Source organism: Heptranchias perlo, chromosome 13, assembly GCF_035084215.1.
Source record: "Heptranchias perlo isolate sHepPer1 chromosome 13, sHepPer1.hap1, whole genome shotgun sequence".
NCBI lineage: Eukaryota > Metazoa > Chordata > Chondrichthyes > Hexanchiformes > Hexanchidae > Heptranchias > Heptranchias perlo.
The window spans coordinates 4,504,874-4,528,624 of record NC_090337.1 but is presented as its reverse complement, the minus strand read 5'-3'; the positions used below and the strand labels follow the sequence as shown (position 1 = coordinate 4,528,624).

General features: G+C 42.8%; 1 protein-coding gene across 1 annotated transcript; it reads left to right on the top strand.

Annotated features, from left to right (window-relative positions):
• Window positions 1–606: 606 nt before the first annotated feature.
• LOC137331228 (eukaryotic translation initiation factor 5A-1-like) lies at window positions 607–23,027 on the top strand. The gene is made up of 5 exons (XM_067994865.1): window positions 607–657; window positions 2,613–2,801; window positions 9,825–9,929; window positions 18,277–18,408; window positions 20,001–23,027. Exons 2-5 carry the CDS (start codon window positions 2,637–2,639, stop codon window positions 20,064–20,066), a joined length of 468 nt encoding a protein of 155 aa, XP_067850966.1. The 5' UTR covers window positions 607–657; window positions 2,613–2,636; the 3' UTR covers window positions 20,067–23,027.
• Window positions 23,028–23,751: the final 724 nt, after the last annotated feature.

Genomic DNA, 23,751 nt, shown 5'->3' with positions numbered 1-23,751 from the left:
GCAGGAGCCGCTCGAGCCTGCTCTGTCATTCAACAAGATCATGGCTGCTCTTCTACCTCAACTGCACTTTCCCACCCAACCTCCAGAATATATATGTTTTACATATATATCCGTTGTTTTATGTATATAAAACAGATATATCGATATATAAGAGTTTTACATATATATGTTTTTATGTATATAAAACAGATATATCGATATATAAGAGTTTTACATATATATGTTTTTATGTATATAAAACAGATATATCGATATATAAGAGTTTTACATATATATCTGTTGTTTTACATATATAGGCATATATATATATGGGATGTGTTGTATATATTGTATAGGTAAAAATGTCCATGCTCATGTCTATACATTTGGCTTGAGACTGGCGCTCTTGAACATAAAGAGGGGAGGAGTTTCCAACGTGCTGACGTCGCGCTGCAGCGTCAGCGTGCGTGCCGGGGAGGGGGAGGAGCGTGGTGGGGTGCCGGCTATTGGTGATTACCCGGACCCCCTCCCTCCCTCCCCGGGTGGGCGGCCGGCTGGCGCAGTGTTAATAGCCGCGCATGCGCAGCGACGCCTTCTTTTCCGACCGTTGGATGGTGAGGCTGCAGCGCGCGCGGCCGGGGCGTTGGGCGCGAGGGGCCGAGCGTTCGGATTCGAAGGGTAACGGTCGCCAGGGCCGGGCGGACGGCCTTTCCCCCCGGGCCGAGGCCGCCGGCCGCTCCTTTATCGGAGGGAGGAGGAGGGGGGGAAAAAGGCCTTTTGGACGTGACTTGTGAGGCGGAGCTGGCCTGTAGGCCTCGGGCGGGGAGGAGCGGCCTCGCTACCCGCCCCCCCCCCCCCGCCGCCGCCCCCGCCGCTTCTCCCTTCAACCCGTCTCCCTCAGCCGCTCGGGCTTCGACGGCGCCCGCTTTAATTTTCCCTTTTTGTCAACGGTATCGAGGGGAGCGGCGGCGAACGGGGTGCGAGAGCCCGGTGGTGTGTGTGTGTGTTGGGGGGGGGGGGGGGTTGCGGCCTGCCGCGGGAGGCTGAGGTAAAACTCGGTGCCTTGCCGCCCTGCCCTTTGTTTGATGAGGGAGGGGTGGTGGTGACGAGCTGGGCCTCCCGACTACCGGCGGCGTCTGGGCCCTCCCTCCCCCCGCCCGCCCGGACGGGAAGGGAGGACGTGCGGGCAAGCTCGATTTGAAGCACCGTGTGTTTTCCACCCACCTGCCCGCTCGGAGGGGCCGCTGGTCCCGGCTGTTTCCCCCCCCGCCGCCGCCTTGTGCCGCTTAGGCCACAGGCTCCATGCCGGCGTGATGGGGCAAATCGCTGCATGCACTTCCGAGTCAGAGGTCACCGCTGACCCCCCTTTTTTTTAAAATAAAAAGTTGCTCAATTCGATTACAATGTAAGCGGGTGTGATATTTGTTCGGTGGGGTGAGTGAGCTTTTTTGCCCATTCTGTGTCCGCACCCGGTACAGGGGGCTGCTCCTGGTCCCACGGGGATCATTTGCATTCAAATCTCTTCGAAATGCATCAGCAAAGCGGATCTTTAACTTTCCAAAGGCAATTGGATAAATGCAAAAATAAATTACAGAGCTATGGGGAAAGAATGGGACTAATTGGATAGCTCTTTCAAAGAGCCAGCATAGGCACGATGGGCTGAATGGCCTCCTGCACTGTACCATACTATGATGAAAAATAAGTGTATTAAATTGGACGGTCTGCTTTCCAGTCCCTCTTAGTCACAAATGTTAAAATCCAAAAATTTAATTGCTGAAATGGCTTCTGGTAAGGAATCCTGGAAGAGATGGCGTTCTGTTAGTGGGGTGGGGTGGGGGTGGTAATTAAACTAATTTGAGGGTTTCTTGTGTCTTTTATGAACCTCATTGGAAGTCTGAAGATACTGCCTTTAACTTGCCTTTGAGGGGTTTTGGTAAGATAGGGAGAAACTGTTTCCGCTGGCAGGAGGGTTGGTAACCAGAGGGGACAGATTTAAGATAATTGGTAAAAGAACCAGAGGGGAGATGAGACTTTTTTACGGAGTACCTTATGATCTGGAATGCGCTGTTTGAAAGGGCGGTGGAAGCAAATTCATTAGTAACTTTCAAAAGGGAATTGTATATATACTTGAAATGGAAAAATTTGCAGGGCTCTGGGAAAGATCAAGGGTGCGGAACTCATTGGATAGCTCTGTTAAAGAGCTGGCACAGGCATGATGAGCAGAGTGGCCTCTGCTGTTTGGTTGTATAATTTCCCCCACCCCCGTATTGCCATGTGCTTTTATAGTGCTTTGCATTTTTGCTACAATTGATGGGTATAGAATTTAGTCACAGCACAGTAGGTAAATGCATCACTGGGTGTGGTATTGAACCACAGGTAGGGATGCTGAAATTGGGCTTGGTGCCCTAGGGTAGAAGATATGAAAAATAAGTCAGGGTTCCCTCCAATCTTGTTTTTAAACTGGTAGAAGCTGTGTTTTGTTCAATAAAAATCAGAGCCCTGAATTGCCAGTAACTAATCTGGAATTTTTTTCTGGATGAGGTTTTAACTGTTTAGTTAGGGGGTACATGGGGTGTAAATGTCCTTGGATATTTTTGCCAATGTTGCCTAACAAGTGAATTGTTTCTCTTCAGTGTCTCCACTAAAACACAAGAACCATGGATGACAACCTAGATTTCACCACCGGAGACGCCGGGGCATCTGCCACCTTTCCGACACAGTGCTCCTCTTTGCGCAAGAACGGATTTGTGGTTCTGAAAGGGCGCCCCTGCAAGATTGTTGAAATGTCAACATCCAAGACAGGCAAGCATGGGCATGCCAAGGTCAGTAGTAATCATTAATGCCCTTAACACTCTAATCAGTCTGATAAGAACAGGAGGAGGCCATTCAGCCCCTTGAGCCTGTCATTCAGTAGGATCAAGGCTGATCTGTATCTTAACTCCATTTACCAGCCTTGGCTCCACAGCCCTAACCCAAAATCTATCTGTTTTGATATTTTAAATTGACCCCCAGCCTCTACAGCTTTTTTTTGGGGGGGGGGGAGAGATGGCGAAAGAGTTCTGATTCTGATAGTTAGCAGAAGTTGAATGTGCTAATGTTCTTTTATTGACTTTCTCTTTTTCTCTCCCCTTTTCTGGGATTGTGGACATCTTACTGGGGTACAGTTCCATAGTACAGCTCAAGTGATCTTTTAGTGTGGAAGCAAATAAGTGGGTTGGCAGGCTATTTAAGTGAAGAACATTGCTGCTAAGCCTGATGTTCTTTAACATCTATGCACTTAGAGTACAAAGGTCTCTGTATTAGTCCAGGCCTGGATTACTGGTTCAGAGGCCTGAACTTAATTCAGAGTGGCTGCTTCAGCACTTAATGCAGCAGTGCGAAATTTTATACCTTGCTATGATCAAGGCCGTTGTTTTGTGATGACTATGTCTTTGCTTAATTATATTGGATTTTTTGCAAGGATTTAGGGTTGCGCACTGATTGTCAGTTTGTAATTGGGCTTCTGGTTTAGGGTGACTGTCAGACTATATGTTTCTTCCATGGGGTTTTATCATTTTAACAAGTTCTTTGGGATCAAATTCTGTAATCTTTCTGTGGAAAAACAAAGTCTTGGACTCATTCACTTAGAAACGTTTTAATTCAGAACATCGTTAATGTTGAGGAACTTGAAGCTAGCTGTATTGAAGTAGGTGCAATTAGAAACATAGTACAGAAACAGGCCATTCGGCCCGACAGGTCCATGCTGGTGTTTATGCTCCACGTGAGGTACACAGGAACAGGAGTAGGCCATTCAGGTCCTCGTGTCTGCTCCGCCATTTGATAAGATCATGGCTGATCTGTGATCTAGCTCCATATACCTGCCTTTGGCCCATATCCCTTAATACCTTTGGTTGCCAAAAAGCTATCTATCTCTGATTTAAATTTAGCAATTGAGCTAGTATCAATTGCCGTTTGCAGAAGAGAGTTCCAAACTTCTACCACCCTTTGTGTGTAGAAATGTTTTCTAATCTCATTCCTGAAAGGTCTGGCTCTAATTATTAGACTGCCCCCTACTCCTAGAATCCCCAACCAGCGGAAATAGTTTCTCTCTATCCACCCTATCTGTTCCCCTTAATATCTTATAAACTTCGATCAGATCACCCCATAACCTTCTAAACTCTAGAGAATACAACCCCAATTTGTGTAATCTCTCCTTGTAACTTAATCCTTGAAGTCTGGGTATCATTCTAGTAAACCTACGCTGCACTCCCTCCAAGGCCAATATGTCCTTCCTAAGGTGCGGTGCCCAGAACTGCTCACAGTACTCCAGGTGCGGTCTAACCAGGGTTTTGTATAGCTGCAGCATAACTTCTGCCACCTTGTACTCCAGTCCTCTAGATATAAAGGCCAGCATTCCATTAGCCTTATTGATTATTTTCTGCACCTGTTCATGACACTTCAATGATCTATGTACCTGAACCCCCTAAGTCCCTTTGGACATCCACTGTTTTTAACTTTTTATCATTTAGAAAGTATCCTGTTCTATTCTTTTTTGATCCAAGTGGATGACCTCACATTTGTCTACATTGAATTCCATTTGCCACAGTTTTGCCCATTCACCTAATCTATCAATATCGCTTTATAATTTTATGTTTCCATCTACACTGCTTACAATGCCACCAATCTTTGTGTCATCGGCAAACTTAGTTATGAGACTTTTTATTCCTTCATCTAAGTCGTTAATAAATATTGTGAATAATTGAGGCCCCAAGACAGATCCCTGCAGGACTCCACTGGTCACATCCTGCCAATGTGAATACTTACCCATTATCCCTACTCTCTGTCGCCTTTCGCTCAGCCAATTTCCTAACCAAGTCCTTAAAAAGCGGAGTGACGTGCAATTTTCCAATCCAGAGGGACAGTTCCTGAATCTAGAGAACTTTGAAAGATTATAGTTAGGGCATCTGCAATGTGCTCACCTACTTCCTTTAAAACCCTGGGATGGAAACCATCTGGTCCTGGGGATTTGTTACTCTTTAGTGCTGTTATTATCTTCATTACTGTTGCTTTACTTATGTTAATTTTATCGAGTCCCTGTCCCCGATTCAATATTAGTTTTCTTGGGATTTCCGGCATGCTATCTTCTTTTTCTACTGTAAATACTGATGCAAAGTAATTATTCAACATGTCTGCCATTTCCCCATTGTCAATGACAATATCCCCACTTAGTTTTTAAGGGGCCAACACTGCTCCTGACCACCCTCTTTTTCCTAACATAACTATAAAAGTTCTTCGTATTAGTTCTGATATCCCTTGCAAGTTTCTTTTCATACTCTCTTTTTGTAGCTCTTACTATCTGTTTTGTGACCCTTCGTTGATCTTTGTATCTTTCCCATTCACCAGGATCTGTGCCATTTTTTGCCTTTTTGTATGTCCTTTCCTTATTTCTTATACTGTCCCTTACTACTTTAGTTGTCCATGGCTGTTTTTTTTGGCAAGTAGAGTTCTTGCCCCTCAGGGGTATAAACCGGTTCTGTATCTCGTTAAATGTTTCTTTAAACATTTCCCACTGATCATCAGTCGTTTTACCCATCAACAGATTTGCCCAGTTTACTGTGGACAGTCTCTGTCTCATCCCATTGAAGTCGGCCTTACCCAAGTCTAGAATCTTAGCAGCTAACTCACTTTTTTCCCTTTCAAACACTACATTGAACTCAATCATGTTATGATCGCTATTGGATAGATCTTCACGCACAGTTAAGCTGTTAACTAAATTTGGTTCATTACTAAATCTAGTATGGCTTGCCCCCTTGTTGCCTCCAGGACATACTGCTGTAGAAAAGTATCCTGGACACACTCAAGAAATTCACTACCTTTCTGACAGTTGCTAGTCTGCTTTCCCCAATCTATGTGAAGGTTAAAGTCCCCCATTAAGACCACTATGCCTTTGTCACACGCTTCTCTAATCTCTGCATTTATACAATCTAGCACTTTAGAGCTGCTGCCAGGAGTCCTATACACAACTCCCACTATAGTCTTAGATCCTTTCCTATTTCTCAATTCAACCCATAAGATCTCTGGCTGCTTACCTCTTGTTATATCCTCCTTTATCATTGAATTGATTTAATCTCTAATCACTAAGGCTACTCCTCCCCCTCTTCCATTTTCCCTATCTCTCCTGTAGACCTTATAACCCGGTATATTTAGTTCCCATTCCTGACCATCCTGCAGCCATGTCTCAGTAATAGCTATCATGTCATACCCTCCAATTTGAATTTGAACCTGTAGTTCATTTAATTTATTCCTTATACTCTGTGCATTTGTATATAGAACTCTTAGTTGGGCCACACACCCTAGCCTGACCTTCAGCTTTGATGCTGGGTTAATCACCTTACACCTTCTTGTTTTCACTATCTGTGGTGTCTAAAGTACACTTTCTTTCTGCTGCTCTACGCTCTTCCCTTTCACTTGTTCTTGAACAACTGTTTGTACTATTTGTATTGTAAATTTCCCCTGGGTCTTCCCCTCTCTTGCTGCTCTCAACTTTACTCCCTTCTGACTCCCCACTAAGGTTCACATGTGGACATTTTTTTTCCATTAGGTTGATAGTGTTCCATGCCCTCTATAACCTGTGTTTTACTGTATGGGCTGTGTTTAAAAGCACAAGACCTGAGTGGTGAGACACTGCACGTTCACATTTAGGCCAGGTTTATGGGATAATTGTTTCTGTTCATTGTGACCAGTCTTGGTCTAGTTACTACTGGGCATGGACCTATAGCATAAATTTGCAATCTACGTGGTGGCTAGTGTGGGAAATGGAAAACATCACACTAGATGCAGTACTGGATGCTTTTCTAAGGTTGAGGCAGATCTGGGAAACTTTACTGTGCATCTGACTGCTGTACCTATTGTTATAAGGGGTGCTTGATGTGGATACTGGCTACCTGGAAGTGTTCCCTTCCCAAACATTAATTTCCTTCATGAGCTCAAAAATTCTCCAAAAAACCCCAAAGATTTTTTTAAGCATCAAATGAGATAAACGTTCAGCCATTACTGTGTATAATCTGTTGTCTTATTGGATAATGTTCTCAAATCCATTGTGGCATAATGTTACAAAGATGATGGTTATAGGAGGCTAGATGTGTGTCTTTGCATTGTTAGTTCGTGTTGTTGGATGTGGGGCCTGAGGATTGGAAGCAGTTTAGAATTAAGCAACAAAGTACCAAGAGATTGAGTAAGAGGGGAAATATAGAGTATGAGAGTAAACTTGCAAGGAACGTAAAAGTGGACTGTAAAAGATTCTACAAGTATGTAAAAAGAAAAAGATTAGTGAAGACAAATGTACGTCCCTTACAGTCAGACTTGGGAGAATTTATAATGGGGAACAAGGAAATAGCGCAGCAATTAAACAAATACTTTGGTTCTGTCTTCACGGAAGAGGATACAAATAACTTCCCAGAAATGCTAGGGAACCAAGGGTCTCGTGAGAAGGAGGAATTAAAGGAAATTAGTATTAAAAAAAAAGTGCTGGAGAAATTAATGGGACTGAAAGCCGATAATCCCCAGGGCCTGATAATCTGCATCCCAGAGTACTAAAAGAGGTAACCATGGAAATAGTGGATGCATTGGTTGTCATCTTCCAAAATGCTATAGCTTATGGAGCAGTTCCTGCAGAATGGAGGGTGGCAAATGTAACCGCACTATTTAAAAAAGGAGGGAGAAAACAGGGAACTACAGACTGGTTAGCCTAACATCAGTAGTGGGGAAAATGCTAGTGCCTGTTATAAAGAATGTGATAACAGGACACTTAGAAAATATCAACGTGATTGGACAAAGTCAACATGGATTTATGAAAGGGAAATCGTGTTTGACAAACCTACTGGAGATTTTTGAGGATGTAACTGGTAGAATAGATAAGGGACAACCAGTGGATGTGGTTTATTCGGATTTTCAGAAGGCCTTTGATAAAGTCCCCCATAAGAGGTTAGTGTGCAAAATTAAAGCACATGGGATTGGGGGTAATATACTGACATGGATTGAAAATTGGTTTAACAGAGAAGGAATAAATGGGTCTTTTTCGGGGTGGCAGGCGGTGACTAGTGGGGTGCCGCAGGGATCAGTGCTTGGGCCCCAGCTATTCACAATATATACCAATGATTTGGATGAGGGAATGTAATATTCCCAAGTTTGCTGACTATACGAAACTAGGTGGGATTGTGAGTTGAGTATGCAAAGAGGCTTCAGGGCGATTTAGACAAGTTGAGTGAGTGGGCAAATACATGGCAGATGCAGTATAATGTGGTTAAATGTGAAGTTACCCACTTCGGAAGGAAAAACAGAAAGGCAGAGTATTATTTAAATGGTGATAGATTGGGAAATGTTGATATACAAAGGGACCTGGGAGTCCTTGTACACCAATCACTGAAAGCAAACATGCAGATGGAGCAAGCAGTTAGGAAGGCAAATGGTATGTTGGCCTTCATTGCAAGAGGATTTAAGTACAGGAGCAAAGTTGTCTTACTGCAGTTATACAGGGCCTTGATGAGACTACACCTGGAGTATTGTGTGCAGTTTTGGTCGTCTTACCTAAGAAAGGATATACTTGTCATAGAGGGAGTGCAGTGAAGGTTCACCAGACTGACTCCTGGGATGGCAGGACTATCGTTGAGGAGAGATTGGGTCGACTAGGCCTTTATTCATTTGAGTTTAGAAGAATGAGGGGGGATATCATTGAAACGTATAAAATTCTGACACGGCTAGACAGACTGGATGCAGGGAGGATATCTCCCCTGGCTGGGGGGGTTGTCCAGAACAAGGGGTCACAGTCTCAGGATATGGGGTAGGACGTTTAGGACTGAGATGAGGAGAAATTTCTTCACTCGGGTGGTGAACCTGTGGAATTCTCTACCACAGAAGGCTGTGGAGGCCAAGTCACTGAATATATTTAAGAAGGAGATAGATAGATTTCTAGACACAGAAGCATGAAGGGATATGGGGAGAGAGCGGGAATATGGTATTGAAATAGATGATCAGCCGTGATCATATTGAGTGATGGAGCAGGCTCGAAGGGCCAAATGGCCTACTCCTGCTCCAATTTGCTTTGTTTCTATGGTCTGCAATTTGTATAGACCTGGAATAAATGAAGTGCAGTACCTGTTTGAACTTTTGTTAACCTTTTTTTTGAAACCTTTGGTGATTGCATATTGCACACGTACTTGCAAAGTTTGCAAAATTTTTGGGTTTCAAAAGCGTGGCATCTTCTACACTTAGAGATTTGTCTACTCTTTGTGCACCTGCTGGTGATCTCCAGGAGCTGAAACTGGCTCTCTGACCTACAGGTGCACACTGTATGTAGGACGCACCCAAATGAATCCTCTTTAGAATGGCAGGAATATTCTGGTGAGCAGATACCCTGTGTGACATCCCTATTATGCAAATGTTGTTACATAAACATCCTTAATAGGATTCTTGCTAACTTGCAGAATTATATAGTTCTTGATCTAGAATTCCTTTGTGCAGGTCTGTGCTGCCCATTGTGGTTTGGCCCCTGCAGACACCTGAGGGAGGACACCTTTTGTTTTTCTGCAGCGTGCTCTGATTAGATTTGAAGCTTTATACAGCATCGTTGTCACTAAGATTTCAGTAAAGTGTATTGTTTGTAAAATTGTACTCAGCAGTACAATTATAGGTTTTGTCCATCCTTGCGTCTGGCGAGAGCTGTATAACCATGTTAATTATTGTTGACTTAATAAGAAATACTTGGCACAGGTGAGATTTTTTTTCTTAATGTGCTAAGTGAGCCTAGTAACATCACTGGTACAGAATTTAATGTTGCATGTGATATTTGCTATTATATATGTTCCCAGGTTCATATGGTTGGTCTTGATATATTCACTGCAAAGAAGTATGAAGATATCTGCCCTTCCACCCACAACGTGGATGTCCCCAACGTCAAGAGAAACGATTATCAGGTGAGCTGCTGTGACTAATCGCAAGGCCCCCAAACAGTAGTGGAGATGTAAGGGAGGGCATTAAACAGGAAATTAGAGACTCATGCAAGAAGGGTACAACTATAATCATGGGTGACTTTAATCTACATATAGATTGGTCAAACCAAATTAGCAATAATACTGTGGGGGAGGAATTCCTAGAGTGTGTACTTGATGGATTTCTAGACCAATACATTGAGGAACCAACTAGAGAACTGGCGATCCTAGTCTGGGTATTGTGCAATGGGAAAGGATTAATTAACAATCTTGTTGTGCGGGGTCCCTTAGGGAAGAGCGACCATAACATAATAGAATTCCTCATTTAAGATGGAGAGTGAAGTCGTCGAATCCAAAACTAGGGTCCTGAATCTAAATAAAGGAAATTACAAAAGTATGAAGTATGAGTTGGCTTGGATAGATTGGGGAACTTTACTAAAAGGGATGACGGTGGCTAGGCAATGGCTAATATTTAAAGAACGTGTGCAGGAATTACAACAATTATTCATTCCTGTCTGGCGCAAAAATAAAACAGGAAAGGTGGCTCATCCGTGGCGTACAAAAGAAATTAGGAATAATATTAGATCCAAAGAGGAGACATGTAAAATTGCCAGAAAAAGCAGCAAGCCTGAGGATTGGGAGCATTTTAGAATTCAGCAAAGGAAAACAGCGATTGATAAAGAGGGGAAAAATAGAGTATGACAGTAAACTAGCAGGGAACATGAAAACTGACTGTAAAAGCTTCTATAAATATGTTGAGAAAAAGATTAGTGAAGACAAATGTAGGTCACTTACAGTCAGAAATGGGGGAAATTATAATGGGGAACAAAGAAATGGCACAACAATTAAACACATACTTTTGGTTCTGTCTTCACAAAGGAGGACACAAATAACCTGGAAATGTTAGGGAACCAAGGGTCTAGTGAGAGGGAGGAACTGAAGGAAATCAGTATCGTTAAAAAAAAAGCACTGGGGAAATTAATGGGGCTAAAGGCTGACAAATCCCCAGGGCCTGATAATCTACATCCCAGAGTACTAAAGGAAGTGGCCCTGGAAATAGTGGATGCATTGGTGGTCATCTTCCAAAATTCTATAGACTCTGGAACAGTTCCTACAGATTGGAGAGTGGCAAATGTAACCCCACTTTTTTTTTAAAAAAAAGAGAAAAAACAGGGAATTACAGACCAGTTAGCCTAACATCAGTAGTGGGGAAAATGCTCGAGTCTATTATAAAGGATGTGATAACAGAGCACTTGGAAGGCATTAACGGGATTGGACAAAGTCAGCATGGGTTTATGAAAGGGAAATCATGTTTAACAAATCTACTGGAGTTTTTTGAGGAGGTAACGAGTAGAATAGATAGGGGCGAACCAGTGGATGTGGTGTACTTGGATTTTCAGAAGGCATTTGATAAGATCCCACACGAGGTTAGTGTGCAAAATTAAAGCACATGGGATTGGGGGAAATATACTGGCATGGATTGAGAATTGGTTGACAGACAGGAAACAGAGTAGGAATAAACAGGTCTTTGTCCGGGTGGCAGGCAGTGACTAATGGGGTACTGCAGGGATCAGTGCTTGGGCCCCAGCTATTCACAATATGTATCAATGATTTGGATGAGGGAACGGAATGTAACATTTCCAAGTTTGCAGACGACACAAAGCTGGGTGGAATGTGAGCTGTGAGGAGGATGCAAAGAAGCTCCAATATGAATTAGACAAGTTGGGTGAGTGGGCAAGAACATGGCAGATGCAGTATAATGTGGATAAATGTGAGGTTATCCACTTTGGTTGTAAAAACAGAAAGGCAGATTATTATCTCTGTGGTTGATAGATTGGGAAAAGGGGAGGTGCAACGAGACCTGGGTGTCCTTGTATACCAGTCACTGAAAGCGAGCATTCAGGTGCAGCAAGCAGTTAGGAAGGTGAATGGTATGTTGGCCTTCATTGCAAGAGGATTTGAGTACAGGAGCAGGGATGTCTTACTGCAGTTGTACATGGCCTTGATGAGACCACATCTGGAGTATTGTTCTCCTTATCTGAGGAAGGATGTCCTTGCCATGGAGGGAGTGCAACGAAGGTTTACCAGACTAATTCCTGGGATGGCAGGACTGACGTATGAGGAGAGATTGGGTCGACTATGCCTACATTCACTCGAGTTTAGAAGAATGAGAGGTGATCTCATTGAAACATATAAAATTCTGACAGGACTAGACAGACTAGATGCAGGGAGGATGTTCCCGATGGCTGGGGAGTTCAGAACCAGGGGTCACAGGATACGGGGTATGCCATTTAGAACAGAGATGAGGAGAAATTTCTTCACTGAGGGTGGTGAACCTGTGGAATCCTACCACAGAAGGCAGTGGAGGCCAAGTCATAGATGTATTCAAGAAGGGGATAGATATGTTTCTTAATGCTAAAGGGATATGGTGGAAAAGCGGGAACAGGGTACTGGGTTAGACGATCAGCCATGATCATTTTGAATGGCGGAGCAGGCCCGAAGGGCCAAATGGCCTACTCTTGCTCCTATTTTCTATGTTTCTGATGCTGGTGTCAACATCTTCCAAGGAAAGAGGCCCATGTGATGTTGACTAGTCGGCTTGGCATTCCTTTGGGAAAATTGTCCAAATATTCTTGCTCTTCTGTTTTTCTTTTGTTTTAATTTTTATTATCAGCGGGATAAGAATTAAAAAGAAAAACTTGTTACATTAAAATTTGAGTGAGGCTGGGACTTGAGTACTGTGCAATCTGCCAGTTTGGTAATTGAATTTTATCTGAACTTCCATGCAGTAAATTTGTGGGGGAGAAGTGGGGCAGCTACGTACATGAGTACCATTGAGAAGTAGATGCCGCATTGTGATGTGAGTCCAAGTTGCAGTGTAAAATGGCTGGGATTACTGTTCCATTTGGGGGAAACAGCCTCATGTTCCTCACTTGTGGAACTGGATATTGTGTATAGATTGTGTCCAGTAACCTTGGACCGTGCAAAAAGTTTTGAACTAGATTTGTGAATAACTTGAGTGGCTATACTGGTTCTGACTCAAAACAAATTGAGCTTGGGCAGTCGTCTTAGATTGGGTCAAATTTATATCTGCCTGTGCTTAACTGCAGATGGAAACCCAATAAACTGCTACTTTCCAGGTCTCAGGTTTGGTGTTGACTTGGTAAATGTTTATAGCCACATCAGTTACCCCAAGTCTGAATTTTACCTATAGGACACTTCACTCTGGACGTGCTCGGTCCATAGCAGTTGGATTGAGAATTGAAATGGAGGTGCTATTTTGGGATACAGATTTGCAGCAACCTAGTTTTAAAGCCACTGAGTGGGCCAGGTCTACATCAGAACTTTTGGTGCAACTTCAGGAAGTTAACTTTAAAGTCTGGTTTATCAAGCCACATTTTGCTTGCTAGTTACACTTGCGTGTAATGGCGATTGATGCATCGTGTCTGTAATTAGTACTTTTCATATGTAGTACATTTGTGACTCGCCACGACACTGAATGAGTTCTGATCTGTTACTGAGAATGGAGCCAGATTTCATTCTCTTCCGATCGAGTTTTAGAATTTTTTTTCCCACAACTGAATGCCAAATGTGGTCTGCGTACTGAGCAACTACATGCCCAAATTTAGGAAATGCTAACATTGTTAAAAAAAAATTACTGGATAAAAGTTGAATGGCTGTTACTAAGCTTCCAAGTGGAAAACTGTTGTAAATACATGGACTGGGGTGTACCAGCTTTACTGCAGACAAGTTCTAGAGTCCAACCCAGAGTCTGACTGCAGAATGGGAATCCTGTGCCATGCACTTTAACCATGAAACAGTCAACAAGTTTGAATGCTCTAATGTGACAGCCTGGTCAGAATTTATTCCAGGATTAAAGGACACAGGTAACTGCATATTCAGTCTATTTGCAGGAGAAGCAAAGTTGTTGGTGAGGGGATCATTTTGTAACTAAAAGCAAACCTGGTACTGGATTTCTAGTTCTGTGACTGGCGAAATAAATGCAGGCGGTACAGTGGTTTGCATTTGGTGTGGTAGTGCTGTATTTTAACATGAGATTTACACAAAGGAGCTTTGGTATAGTTGTGCAGTAGTGTTTTAACGTTAGAATGACCATGGAATTTAAGAGCACTGGACGTTGCAGGGACTAGTGATGGTGTGCTCCCATAATCTGTCGGATATCAGTTTGCTCTTACTTTGACGTTGCGGGCTTTTGTGGGGTGGGAGCTTGCCACCCAGGAAAGGCGGTCGGTCTGGTTGGTATTTTCCCAGTCTTGGGAGGAGACCGAAATTGCGCCTGACTTATGTCCCACAGACTTAATCAACAGTTTGTGGTGACTGTTTTTCGCACATATAATTCTTAGCCTCCGGTTTGGCCCACTTGAATTGAATTTGCCTGGTTGGAAAGGGCTCCTTCCTTGCTGGGGGGGGGGTTAGGATTTATTGGGTGTCATAGGAAATATGTGTGCAAGCAGAAACTGGGTTGGACTCTAGAACTTGTCTGCAGTAAAGCTGGTACACCCCAGTCCATGTATTTACAACAGTTTTCCACTTGGAAGCTTAGTAACAGCCATTCAACTTTTATCCAGTAATTTTTTTTTAACAATGTTAGCATTTCCTAAATTTGGGCATGTAGTTGCTCAGTAACCAGGCCACATTTGGCATTCAGTTGTGGGAAAAAAAATTCTAAAACTCGATTGGAAGAGAATGAAATCTGGCTCCATTCTCAGTAACAGATCAGAACTCATTGTGTCGTGGCGAGTCACAAATGTACTACATATGAAAAGTACTAATTACAGACACGATGCATCAATCGCCATTACACGCAAGTGTAACTAGCAAGCAAAATGTGGCTTGATAAACCAGACTTTAAAGTTAACTTCCCGAAGTTGTACCAAAAGTTCTGATGTAGACTTGGCCCACTCAGTGGCTTTGAAACTAGGTTGCTGCAAATCTGTATCCCAAAATAGCACCTCCATGTCTACCTGCTATTGCAGCACCTCCACTTCCATTCTCAATCCGACTGCTATGCACGGAGCATGTCCAGCGTGAAGTGTCCCATTGGTAAAATTCAGACTGATGTGGCTATAAACATTTACCAAGTCAACACCAAACCTGAGACCTGGAAAGTAGCAGTTTATTGGGTTTCCATCTGCAGTTAAACACAGGCAGATATAAATTTGATTTATTGGATGTTATAGGAAATATGTGTGCAAGCAGAAATTGAGTCAAAGGTTTCACAGTAAATCTAATCAGCTAACTTGAAGGAGAGTGGGGACGGCTGGCTAAGCAGTGGACTTCAAAATCTACATTCCCGAGCCATGAGTATTAATGTGGCAGAGTTGTTGATTACAGAAAAGTAGCTGTATTTAAACTGACAATAAATTTTGTGTAAATGCACAGATAAACACCCCATCCATCCCTAAGGTGAAATTCACAAGGAAGGTTGGGTTTGTTTTGGGGCATGATTGCATTATGATTTTTGAACTTGGGACTGGTCAGATGGACCATGGTGATCTGTGTGGATTCTGTGCATTCTTGTATTCCAAGTACAGAATTAATTGATGCGGGGGTAATTAGCCTAGGCCAACTTTGGTTAGGGAGAGTAAAAGTTGGTTAGATTAGCTCTTTTCAACATACTGTGCTGGAAGTCCCTGTGTGGGCATTGTTTATTGATATGGGCTGTAGGGCAACAGATGTAGATTCAAACTTGAATAAGAAATATCTTAACGTCGTAACTTGCTTGTGGCACAAAAGTAAATGGTTTGACATGGGAGGGGGGAGGGAGGGAGACTATGAACGGGGTTATGGAATGGGCAGACAGGTGGCAGATGCAGTTTAATATGGGGATGTGTGCGGTAATGTAGTTTGGGAGGAATAACAAGAAATGGGAGTATACTGAAATATACTGATGGGTTTGGAGGAACAATGAACTTGGGTGCAAATACTTCACTCCCTGAACATGCCAGTAGATTAAGGCAATAAACGACAACAGTATTTTGGGTTTTATAAATGTGGGCGCAGAGTACAAAAGCAAAGGTACTACATTTGTACAAGGCACTAGTGAGGCCACGGTTAGAATACTGTGCAGCTTTGGGTGCTCCATTATGGAAAGGACAACAGAATAGTGTACATTCACCAGATGATGCCAAGGATGAGAAACTATAACCAGTGCATCAGGGCAACAATTTGCATAGTAAACCCAAGGCGCATCACAGGAGTGATTATCAAACAAAATTTGACACCAAGCCGCATAGTGATATTAGGACAGGTGACCAAAAGTTTGGTCAAAGAGGTAGATTTTAAGGAGTGCCTTGAAGGAGGCAGAGGGGTTTCAGGAGGGAATTCCAGAGCTTAGGGCCTAGGCAGCTGAAGGCACGGCTAGCAGTGGAAAAGGAAATGTAATAAAACGTCCCACGGTGCTTCACAGGAGCGATTTAGCCTGAGTTATTAGGACAGGTGAGCAAATTCTTGGTCAGAGGTAGGTTTTAAAGAACGTCTTAAAGGAGAGAGAGGTTTAGGGTGGGATTTCCAGAGCTTGGGGCTAAACAGCTGAAGACATGGCTACCAATGGTGGAGCGATGAAATTGGGGAGTCACACGACGCCGGAATGCAGAGATCTCGGAGGTTTGTAGAGCTGGAGCAGGTTAGAGATAGGGAGGAATTTGAAAGCAAGAATGAGAATTTATAAATCAAGGCGTTGCTGGACCGGGAGCCAATGTAGTTCAGCGAGCACAGGTGTGATAGGTGAACGGGACTTGGTGCGAGTTAGGATTTGCAGAGTTTTGGGTGAGCTCAAGTTTACGGGAGGTGGGAGGTCGCCCAGGAGTGCATTGGAATCTCCTATGGCTTTGCCCGTAGAAACTTAAGACAAAGCAAATTTCCCTTGCTGCATTAGTGTTGTTTATAGGTGTGGGGGTCCAGAGCTTATGGAACTCCATCTAATGTTAGAAATGTGCAGCTGTCTGTCACCAGTGGCAATGCCCATATAAGGGGTGTGACATACGTGGACAATGTAATAGTAGCTTAGAGACTTGAGATTTTGGGGTTATTTATATTGGGACTGAATGCTATGCAGAGATTTGAGATGTTTAAAATGATAGAATGTTTTCATGGTCTTTCCCTATTCGCCCCATTTCTTTTGCATAGTTGCTGATTTAAAATCCTCATTGGGGAGAGAGGTTAGGAGAAATTCCTTTATGTGGAATTGTTACAGCATGAAATGTTTTGACAGATAGTAGTTGAGGCAGAGACCACAACATCTTTTAAGGGAAGTGTAAAATGATGCACTTGAAACAAGGACAATTAGGGGTCTAGAGGGAGAGAGGCACTGCAAGTGGACAGTGTTACAAATTATAATAGATAAATTTTTGACTAGGGCTATTGATAGGTCTGACAGTAAGATCTATGATGTGGAGATGCCGGTGATGGACTGGGGTAAGATCTATGACTTTGAGTACTGATCAGACTGATGGAGATAGTCCTTCCTAATCATGTATAAACCTATCTTTTCAATGAAGATCAGGAGGTTTTTGAAAATACGAACAATGACAGGCAGGAAAAGACCCTCTGGTCCATCCAGCCTGTCCCACACAATCATGATACCTTGTGGTTGGGGAGTGTATATATTGTGATACACATCATGTGACTTCCTGGGAGAAGCAAAAAAAAGATAGAAACCCAGACCAATTTGGGGGAGGGAAATTCCTCTTTCACCCCTTTGGCAATCAAAACTAGGTCAGGAGATCATGCTGGCCCTGATAATTCTATGCAAATTCTATGTTTTGTTTGTTTATGCATGTCTAGTGATTGTTTTGTGTGTAGCTGTGGTCTTTTGGAGCTTGCTTAGGAGTTGGGGATAAATTTGCCAGTTTTTTTTTCCCTTGGGTTTTTTACCTCCGGGGTTGTACTGCCTAATAATGGGGTCAAGTTATAGTCCAGCAATTTTATTTTAAATTCACAAGCTTTCGGAGGCTTGTGAATTTAAAATAAAATTGCTGGACTATAACTTGGTGTTGTAAAATTGTTAATAATGGGGTGTACACTAAGGGGCTGATGGTCTTTTTCACGTTGGTGTGTAAGATCGGGCTCAGATGTGATCGATCCCTGGCAGTCACACAACCTGCTAATGTTCGCTATTGAGATTTGTGTGCGAATACCAGCTGCTTTAGGGGTAGCCCCTCTATTTCCCCTGTACCCCCGCAATGCCTTCGGGAGGGGAGAAATTTGAAAGTCTGTACTGACAATTGATGATCAGTCAAAAATCCTGTAGGAGATGTTCATACATTTCGACAGGAGCTTTGTATTAAACTGAATATATTTTTTTCTTTAGTTGATTGGAATTACAGATGGCTACCTCTCTCTGATGATGGATAACGGTGACATACGTGAGGATCTTAAGCTCGCAGAAGGTGACCTGGGAAAGGAAATACTACAGAGATATGACGCTGGGGAAGATCTAGTGGTGAGGAGAGCTGAACGTGAAATGAGTATCTTTCTCTGTGCTTGTCTCCTTGTATACTCAGCAAAAACTTCCAACGCCTCGGGCAATTCACAAATTCAAAGGCTGTGTTACTCAAAACAGTGGTAAATGCAGAAGGGGAATGAAGTCACCATGTTCAGTCCAGCAAGCAACTTTCTTCACATTGTAGTTTACATGCAACTTTTAAAAGCTATTGGTGCTTAGTTTGACCTCCCAGCATAATGATTAGGAATCTCAATCACATTTTTAACTGGGGTTGTGAAAATAACTTTAAGCAGCAGTTCATATCAATTTTGTTTTAGCTGTAAGCAATGCATGGATCTTTTGTTTGACTGCTTTTAGTGTGGTTTGTGATTTGTATTTGGTGTTATAATAGAATGCTCTAAAATGTTATGACAGTCCTTTGCAATTCCAAGAGCCGGCAGATCAGTCCGTTCATAAATTCCTTGGGAAGGTCCCACTGATAGTCCCCAGTCTACACTATCTCAACTGGGGTAGTGATGGCGGGGCCTAAATGTGTGGAGAGGAAAATAATCCAGGGATCTTGCTCCCGATTGCTATTCAGCGGCCCCTGCTGGGAGTGAACTTGAGATGGGGACAGGATTGGGTTTGGCTATCCATAGTTGGTTAGCATAGCCCCCATCAATGCTCGATGTTCAAACTTGCATTTGAAAAATGGCCACTTTGGTGAGGTGCTGGAAATCGCCTGCAGTACAATGATCAGCAAGGAGTCAATGCTTTTAGTTAGCTGAAAAACTTGAGAGGAGGCATGAACCATGGCATGTACAGAGGAGGAATGGGTCACTTTCTTGCACTCAGTGACTATTATGCAGTTTAAATATTCTATTAGGTGTGGGCCCAAGCTGCCCTAAATCTCCTTGTTGAGTCCCAGATTCCATTACTCATAGTGCTGAGCCAGAAGTTGCACGATGTGCACCTGCAGCAGGCAATTCTTTCACCATAATCCTATAACTGCAAAAAAGTGACCAGGCTAGTGCTACATCTGATATTGCTCACATGAAGTAATGCAATGGTGTGAGGTGTTCATCTATCTACTCATTGGGTGGATTAAATGATTATGGCACTTAGATTCTGTTAAAGCCGAATAGAGAGGAGCTGGAGGGAAGTCCTGTTCCTTCCCCCTCTAGATCTGAGTTTTATTTGGTTTCCTTGGCTGCAGTTAAGCCTGAAAATCTAGTGTCTTGTTACCAAGATGTTCTTTACTCTGCCTGTTGTTGATTTTCTCTTCATATTCTGTGCACTTGATACTACCTTTTTGAAAAGGTTCATTCCCAAAGCAAGCCCTCAGATACATTGGAGGTTTCATGAGGCTCAATTGTTCAACTTCTGCTTTTAATCTTGGGGAATTTGACAATTACAAGGTAAAGCCCTCAAACTTTATTATGTTGTGATCCAGTGCATCAATTGAGGATTTGAACTTTGCAGTTAAAGGAGGCTGGGTAATTGGTCTTTCTAATGAGTGTAATGTTCATATTGTGCGGTTTGGGTAAAGAGAAACTTGATCTGTGTCTGTGACTAGTCTTGCTGATGTTTTATTTTCCCCATCTCCCTAGATCACAGTCCTGTATGCCATGAACGAAGAGGCAGCCATCGCCATCAAGCCATTGACCAAACAGTAAACGGGGATCAAGAAGCCAGACCTGACCGCTCAGGCCAAAACCTTGGATCTTAATTGGGTTAATTATCGCCAAAGTAATGGCCTTCACACCATGACCTCATTTCCTTAGAATTTTTTTCCAAATGGCGCCGGACCCGACTTTCTTGCCCAATCAGCTGACCAGACGTCGCTGCAGGCTGATCGACATCGTACTAAATCACGGGTGTTGGTGTTGGTACTCCCAAATAAAAGCTTAGTGATATAAAGTTTGCCGCCATTGGTCCTCTTGTTAGTAGAACCAGCCTACGGAGTGAATTCAAAAAGCCACATGCCCCTGTGATTGGTTGATGCCCATCCGCCTTGCTTAGTGAGGGTTTCCGGCAGAATACACCTAGCGGCCAAGTGCAACTAACTGTATTACCTCGGTTATACTTCCGCCAACTTTTTAATTTTTTTTGTTGGCTTCTTGTGTTGTAAAACTCCGCTAATACAATGTCACTGCTTGTCCTGGGCAGACAGGGCGGGCATTCCGAATGTTGTACAGGCACTATAAAAGAGCGCCGATGTGAATCTGAGGACTGGGGGTGTTGACGCTGCGAAATTTCACTTGAGGCCTTTGTCACCAGACTGATAAAAAAAAATAATAAAAAAAATTCAGTTGCTTATTTCTTTTATTGTATTTATCATGCAATGGTATTAAAATGAGTGAAGCATTTCCCTGGAACTAGTCTTTGTCGGGTGTATTTTGTGTTGGGTTTATCAGATACAAAATGAATTGTTACCAGTGCTGTGGTGATTTTTATGATGCTTGTGCTGGGTTTTTTTGTTGGGGGGGGGGGGGGTCTGTTTGAAGAAATCTTTTTATTGTTTGCTTTTCGCTGTAATGCTCACCACAGACTCCCTCCCACACCAAGATGGATCAGTTCAGTGAGTCGAAACCAGCACTGGGTTGTGTATCTTCAAAGGAAAAAATTGCTTGTTGTGAAAAAGTTGCATTTCACACCTGAATTCCACTGGTATTTTGCATATTTGTCGGTGTAAAATTTGAGCTTGGTGCATAATGGGTAGTACAGAATTCCTGAGCCTTGTTTTCTCAAAGTACACTTTCTTCCCTGCCCCCCCTCACCACTACCAACCCTGCGAAGTGTAGGTGCTACTGGGCTCCATCTTTCCTGGCTGCTTGTAGCCTGTTGGATTCTGAACGATCACTACCGTAGCATTCCGCTTTTGCTGACCTGTATGCAACTTAACGAACACTGCTTCAAGGGGCTCCTGAAAATATGTATTCTTAGTGTGTAAGCACTTGGTAACTGGGAGTTCTACTTCAAACATCATAACATAAGAACTCCTCAGTAATTGGTGTGTGTGTGTGTGTATATATAAAATAATATAGTAAAAGATTTGCATGGTGGTAGTCTCTTGCAGTTGTGCTGCAAAATTAAAGCTTTGTTCCAGGGTGTGCGCTACTTTTTTAATTATCTTTTGGCTGCAGTTTGTTGGGCTATAACTACATTGCTTTATGACCAGCTCGTGGAGTCTGGGCCTCTTCAAATTAGAGGGCCGTTGCTTTCAAAAACACACTGTCCTTTTCCCTTGGGGGAAATATCCAGCTTAGACTGATGGGATGAAAATTCCTGTCTTGTGAAACAGGGTGGGGCAGAAGCAGAAAGAGACTCAACCTAGTTCCCAATGAATGTAAGCTTGCAGTGTGAAACTGCCTATAATAAATTGGCAGGTTGATGCAGGAAATGGTAATGTCACACCGTTGCTGTAAATGAGCTTTAATCTCTGTCTGATCATAGAATAATACAGCACACAAGGTGGCCATTCAGTCCATCATGCCTGTGCCAGCTCTCTAAAAGAGCTACCAATTAGCCCTGCAAATTTTTCTTTTCCAAGTATTTATCCAATTCCCTTTTGAAAGTTACTATTGAAGCTGCTTCCACCGCCCTTTCAGCCAGCGCATTCCAGATCATAACTCGCTGTGTAAAAAAATTTCTCCCCTCGGCTGTTATGCCAATCACCATAAATCTGTGTCCTCTGGTCACTGACCCTCCTACCAGTGGAAATGGTTTCTCCCTATCAAAAACCCCGTCATTAAATCTTCCCTTAACCTTCTTTGCTCTCGGGAGAACAATCCCAGCTTCTCTAGTCAACAGTGCTTGATAGGGGGACCCAAAATGGAAACATTTCATTTGTTACCCAACACTGAGGTCCCTCCTATTGAGTGCAAAAATCTCATTTTGCTAGGAGATCATTGAGCGGTTGCTGGAATCCTCGTGGATCCCTGCTGTTTAGAGGTTTTGTAAATACAGTATATACGGCTTCAGCGAGCATTAATGAATGGATTCATTCGCCATACCTTGGGGCTCATTGAGCTGGAAATAGATACGCAAAGGATCCTCATCTGCTTTGCAGAGATTTAAATCTGCTTGTCTAATCAAATAGTCCACTAAAACCCAATTATCCAAGTTGCTATCTTGAGCTAGTTTGATGTGCTCCACCAGACTCTTTTTGGGGTTGTCTGCAGCATATATAGTGGATAAACCTTATTACTAGGTTTTGTAATGCAATTAAAACTCAGTCCGCTTTACAAACCAAATTCACATCCACAACCCAGTCACAGAAACATAGCCTGAGAAAGGACAACTGCAAATAGAGAGCATTCCTAATATTTCCATCACAGCAATGGTGTATTTCTCCAAGGTTCTTACAATTTGGTGTTACTGTACATTGTAGTCTCTTTATGAACTGGGTATTGGTGTCCTTACATGCTTAATTTGAGCATTAGATTGGTCAGGCTAGTAATCTTTTCCTGGATTTTTTTTTTGTTTTTGGCGACATAAAAGGCTCAAAGAGTGAAAACTGTATGAAAATCTGTTTAAACTGAATGCCTGTAATGCCATTTATAAAGGAATGATGCTAATGCCGATTTGAGTTTTGCACAAAACCTGTAAACTCCGATTAAAACTTGTTCAGATAATCTGCTGTCCTGACTAGTAAATTGTTTTTTTTTCCTGCAGTTCATTTCTGCAACACCTGGTTGGGGAAAGCATCACCCGGCTGGCTTATCCCATCTGAAAACAGGCTGAGGAATGCAGCGAAAATTGATGACTATTCAGCCACTAGCTGTGCCATACAGAACTGACGGGTTCAAGCCCAGTCTGTGCTGGGTTTGCTGATCAGCTGGGGTGACCACCTTACCCCTGGGTGGGGGAAGGGAGAAAACTGGGAAAGATTTCTGGCTGTATCTAATATATGCTGCAGACAACCCCAAAAAGAGTCTGGTGGTGTACCATGTCTCATATCCTCTTAGTCACCAAGACCACCTCCTTCCACCTACATAAGTAAGACCAAAGTAATAGATTGGAAAAAAGTTAAGTTTGAGGGGATGAGAATGGAACCAGGGAAGGTAAACTGGAAAAACATTGACAGAACAGCAGTGGGAATTATTTAAAATGGTGATCAATAGAGTTCAGGAGAAATATATTCCTCTAAAATGCAAGAACACACTAGCCAATAATGAAATACCATGGATGAAGAGAGATATGGGTGAAATTGAAACGAAAGACAAAGGCATACTCTAAGACAAAGGAGAGGATGATAAAAGAGAAAACGAAGAGGTTGGGAAAGAAGTAAAAAAAAAATTAGAAAAGCAAAGAGGAACTATGAAATTAAATTATCCAGGAATATGAAAAGAAACTAAT

Coding starts and splice junctions, on each gene's coding strand:
- LOC137331228 (XM_067994865.1), top strand. CDS start 2,637: ATGGATGACAACCTAGATTTCACCACCGGAGACGCCGGGGCATCTGCC. Junction 9,930..18,276: donor TCAAGAGAAACGATTATCAG/GTGAGCTGCTGT, acceptor TTTTTTCTTTAG/TTGATTGGAATTACAGATGG. Junction 18,409..20,000: donor ACGCTGGGGAAGATCTAGTG/GTGAGGAGAGCT, acceptor CCATCTCCCTAG/ATCACAGTCCTGTATGCCAT.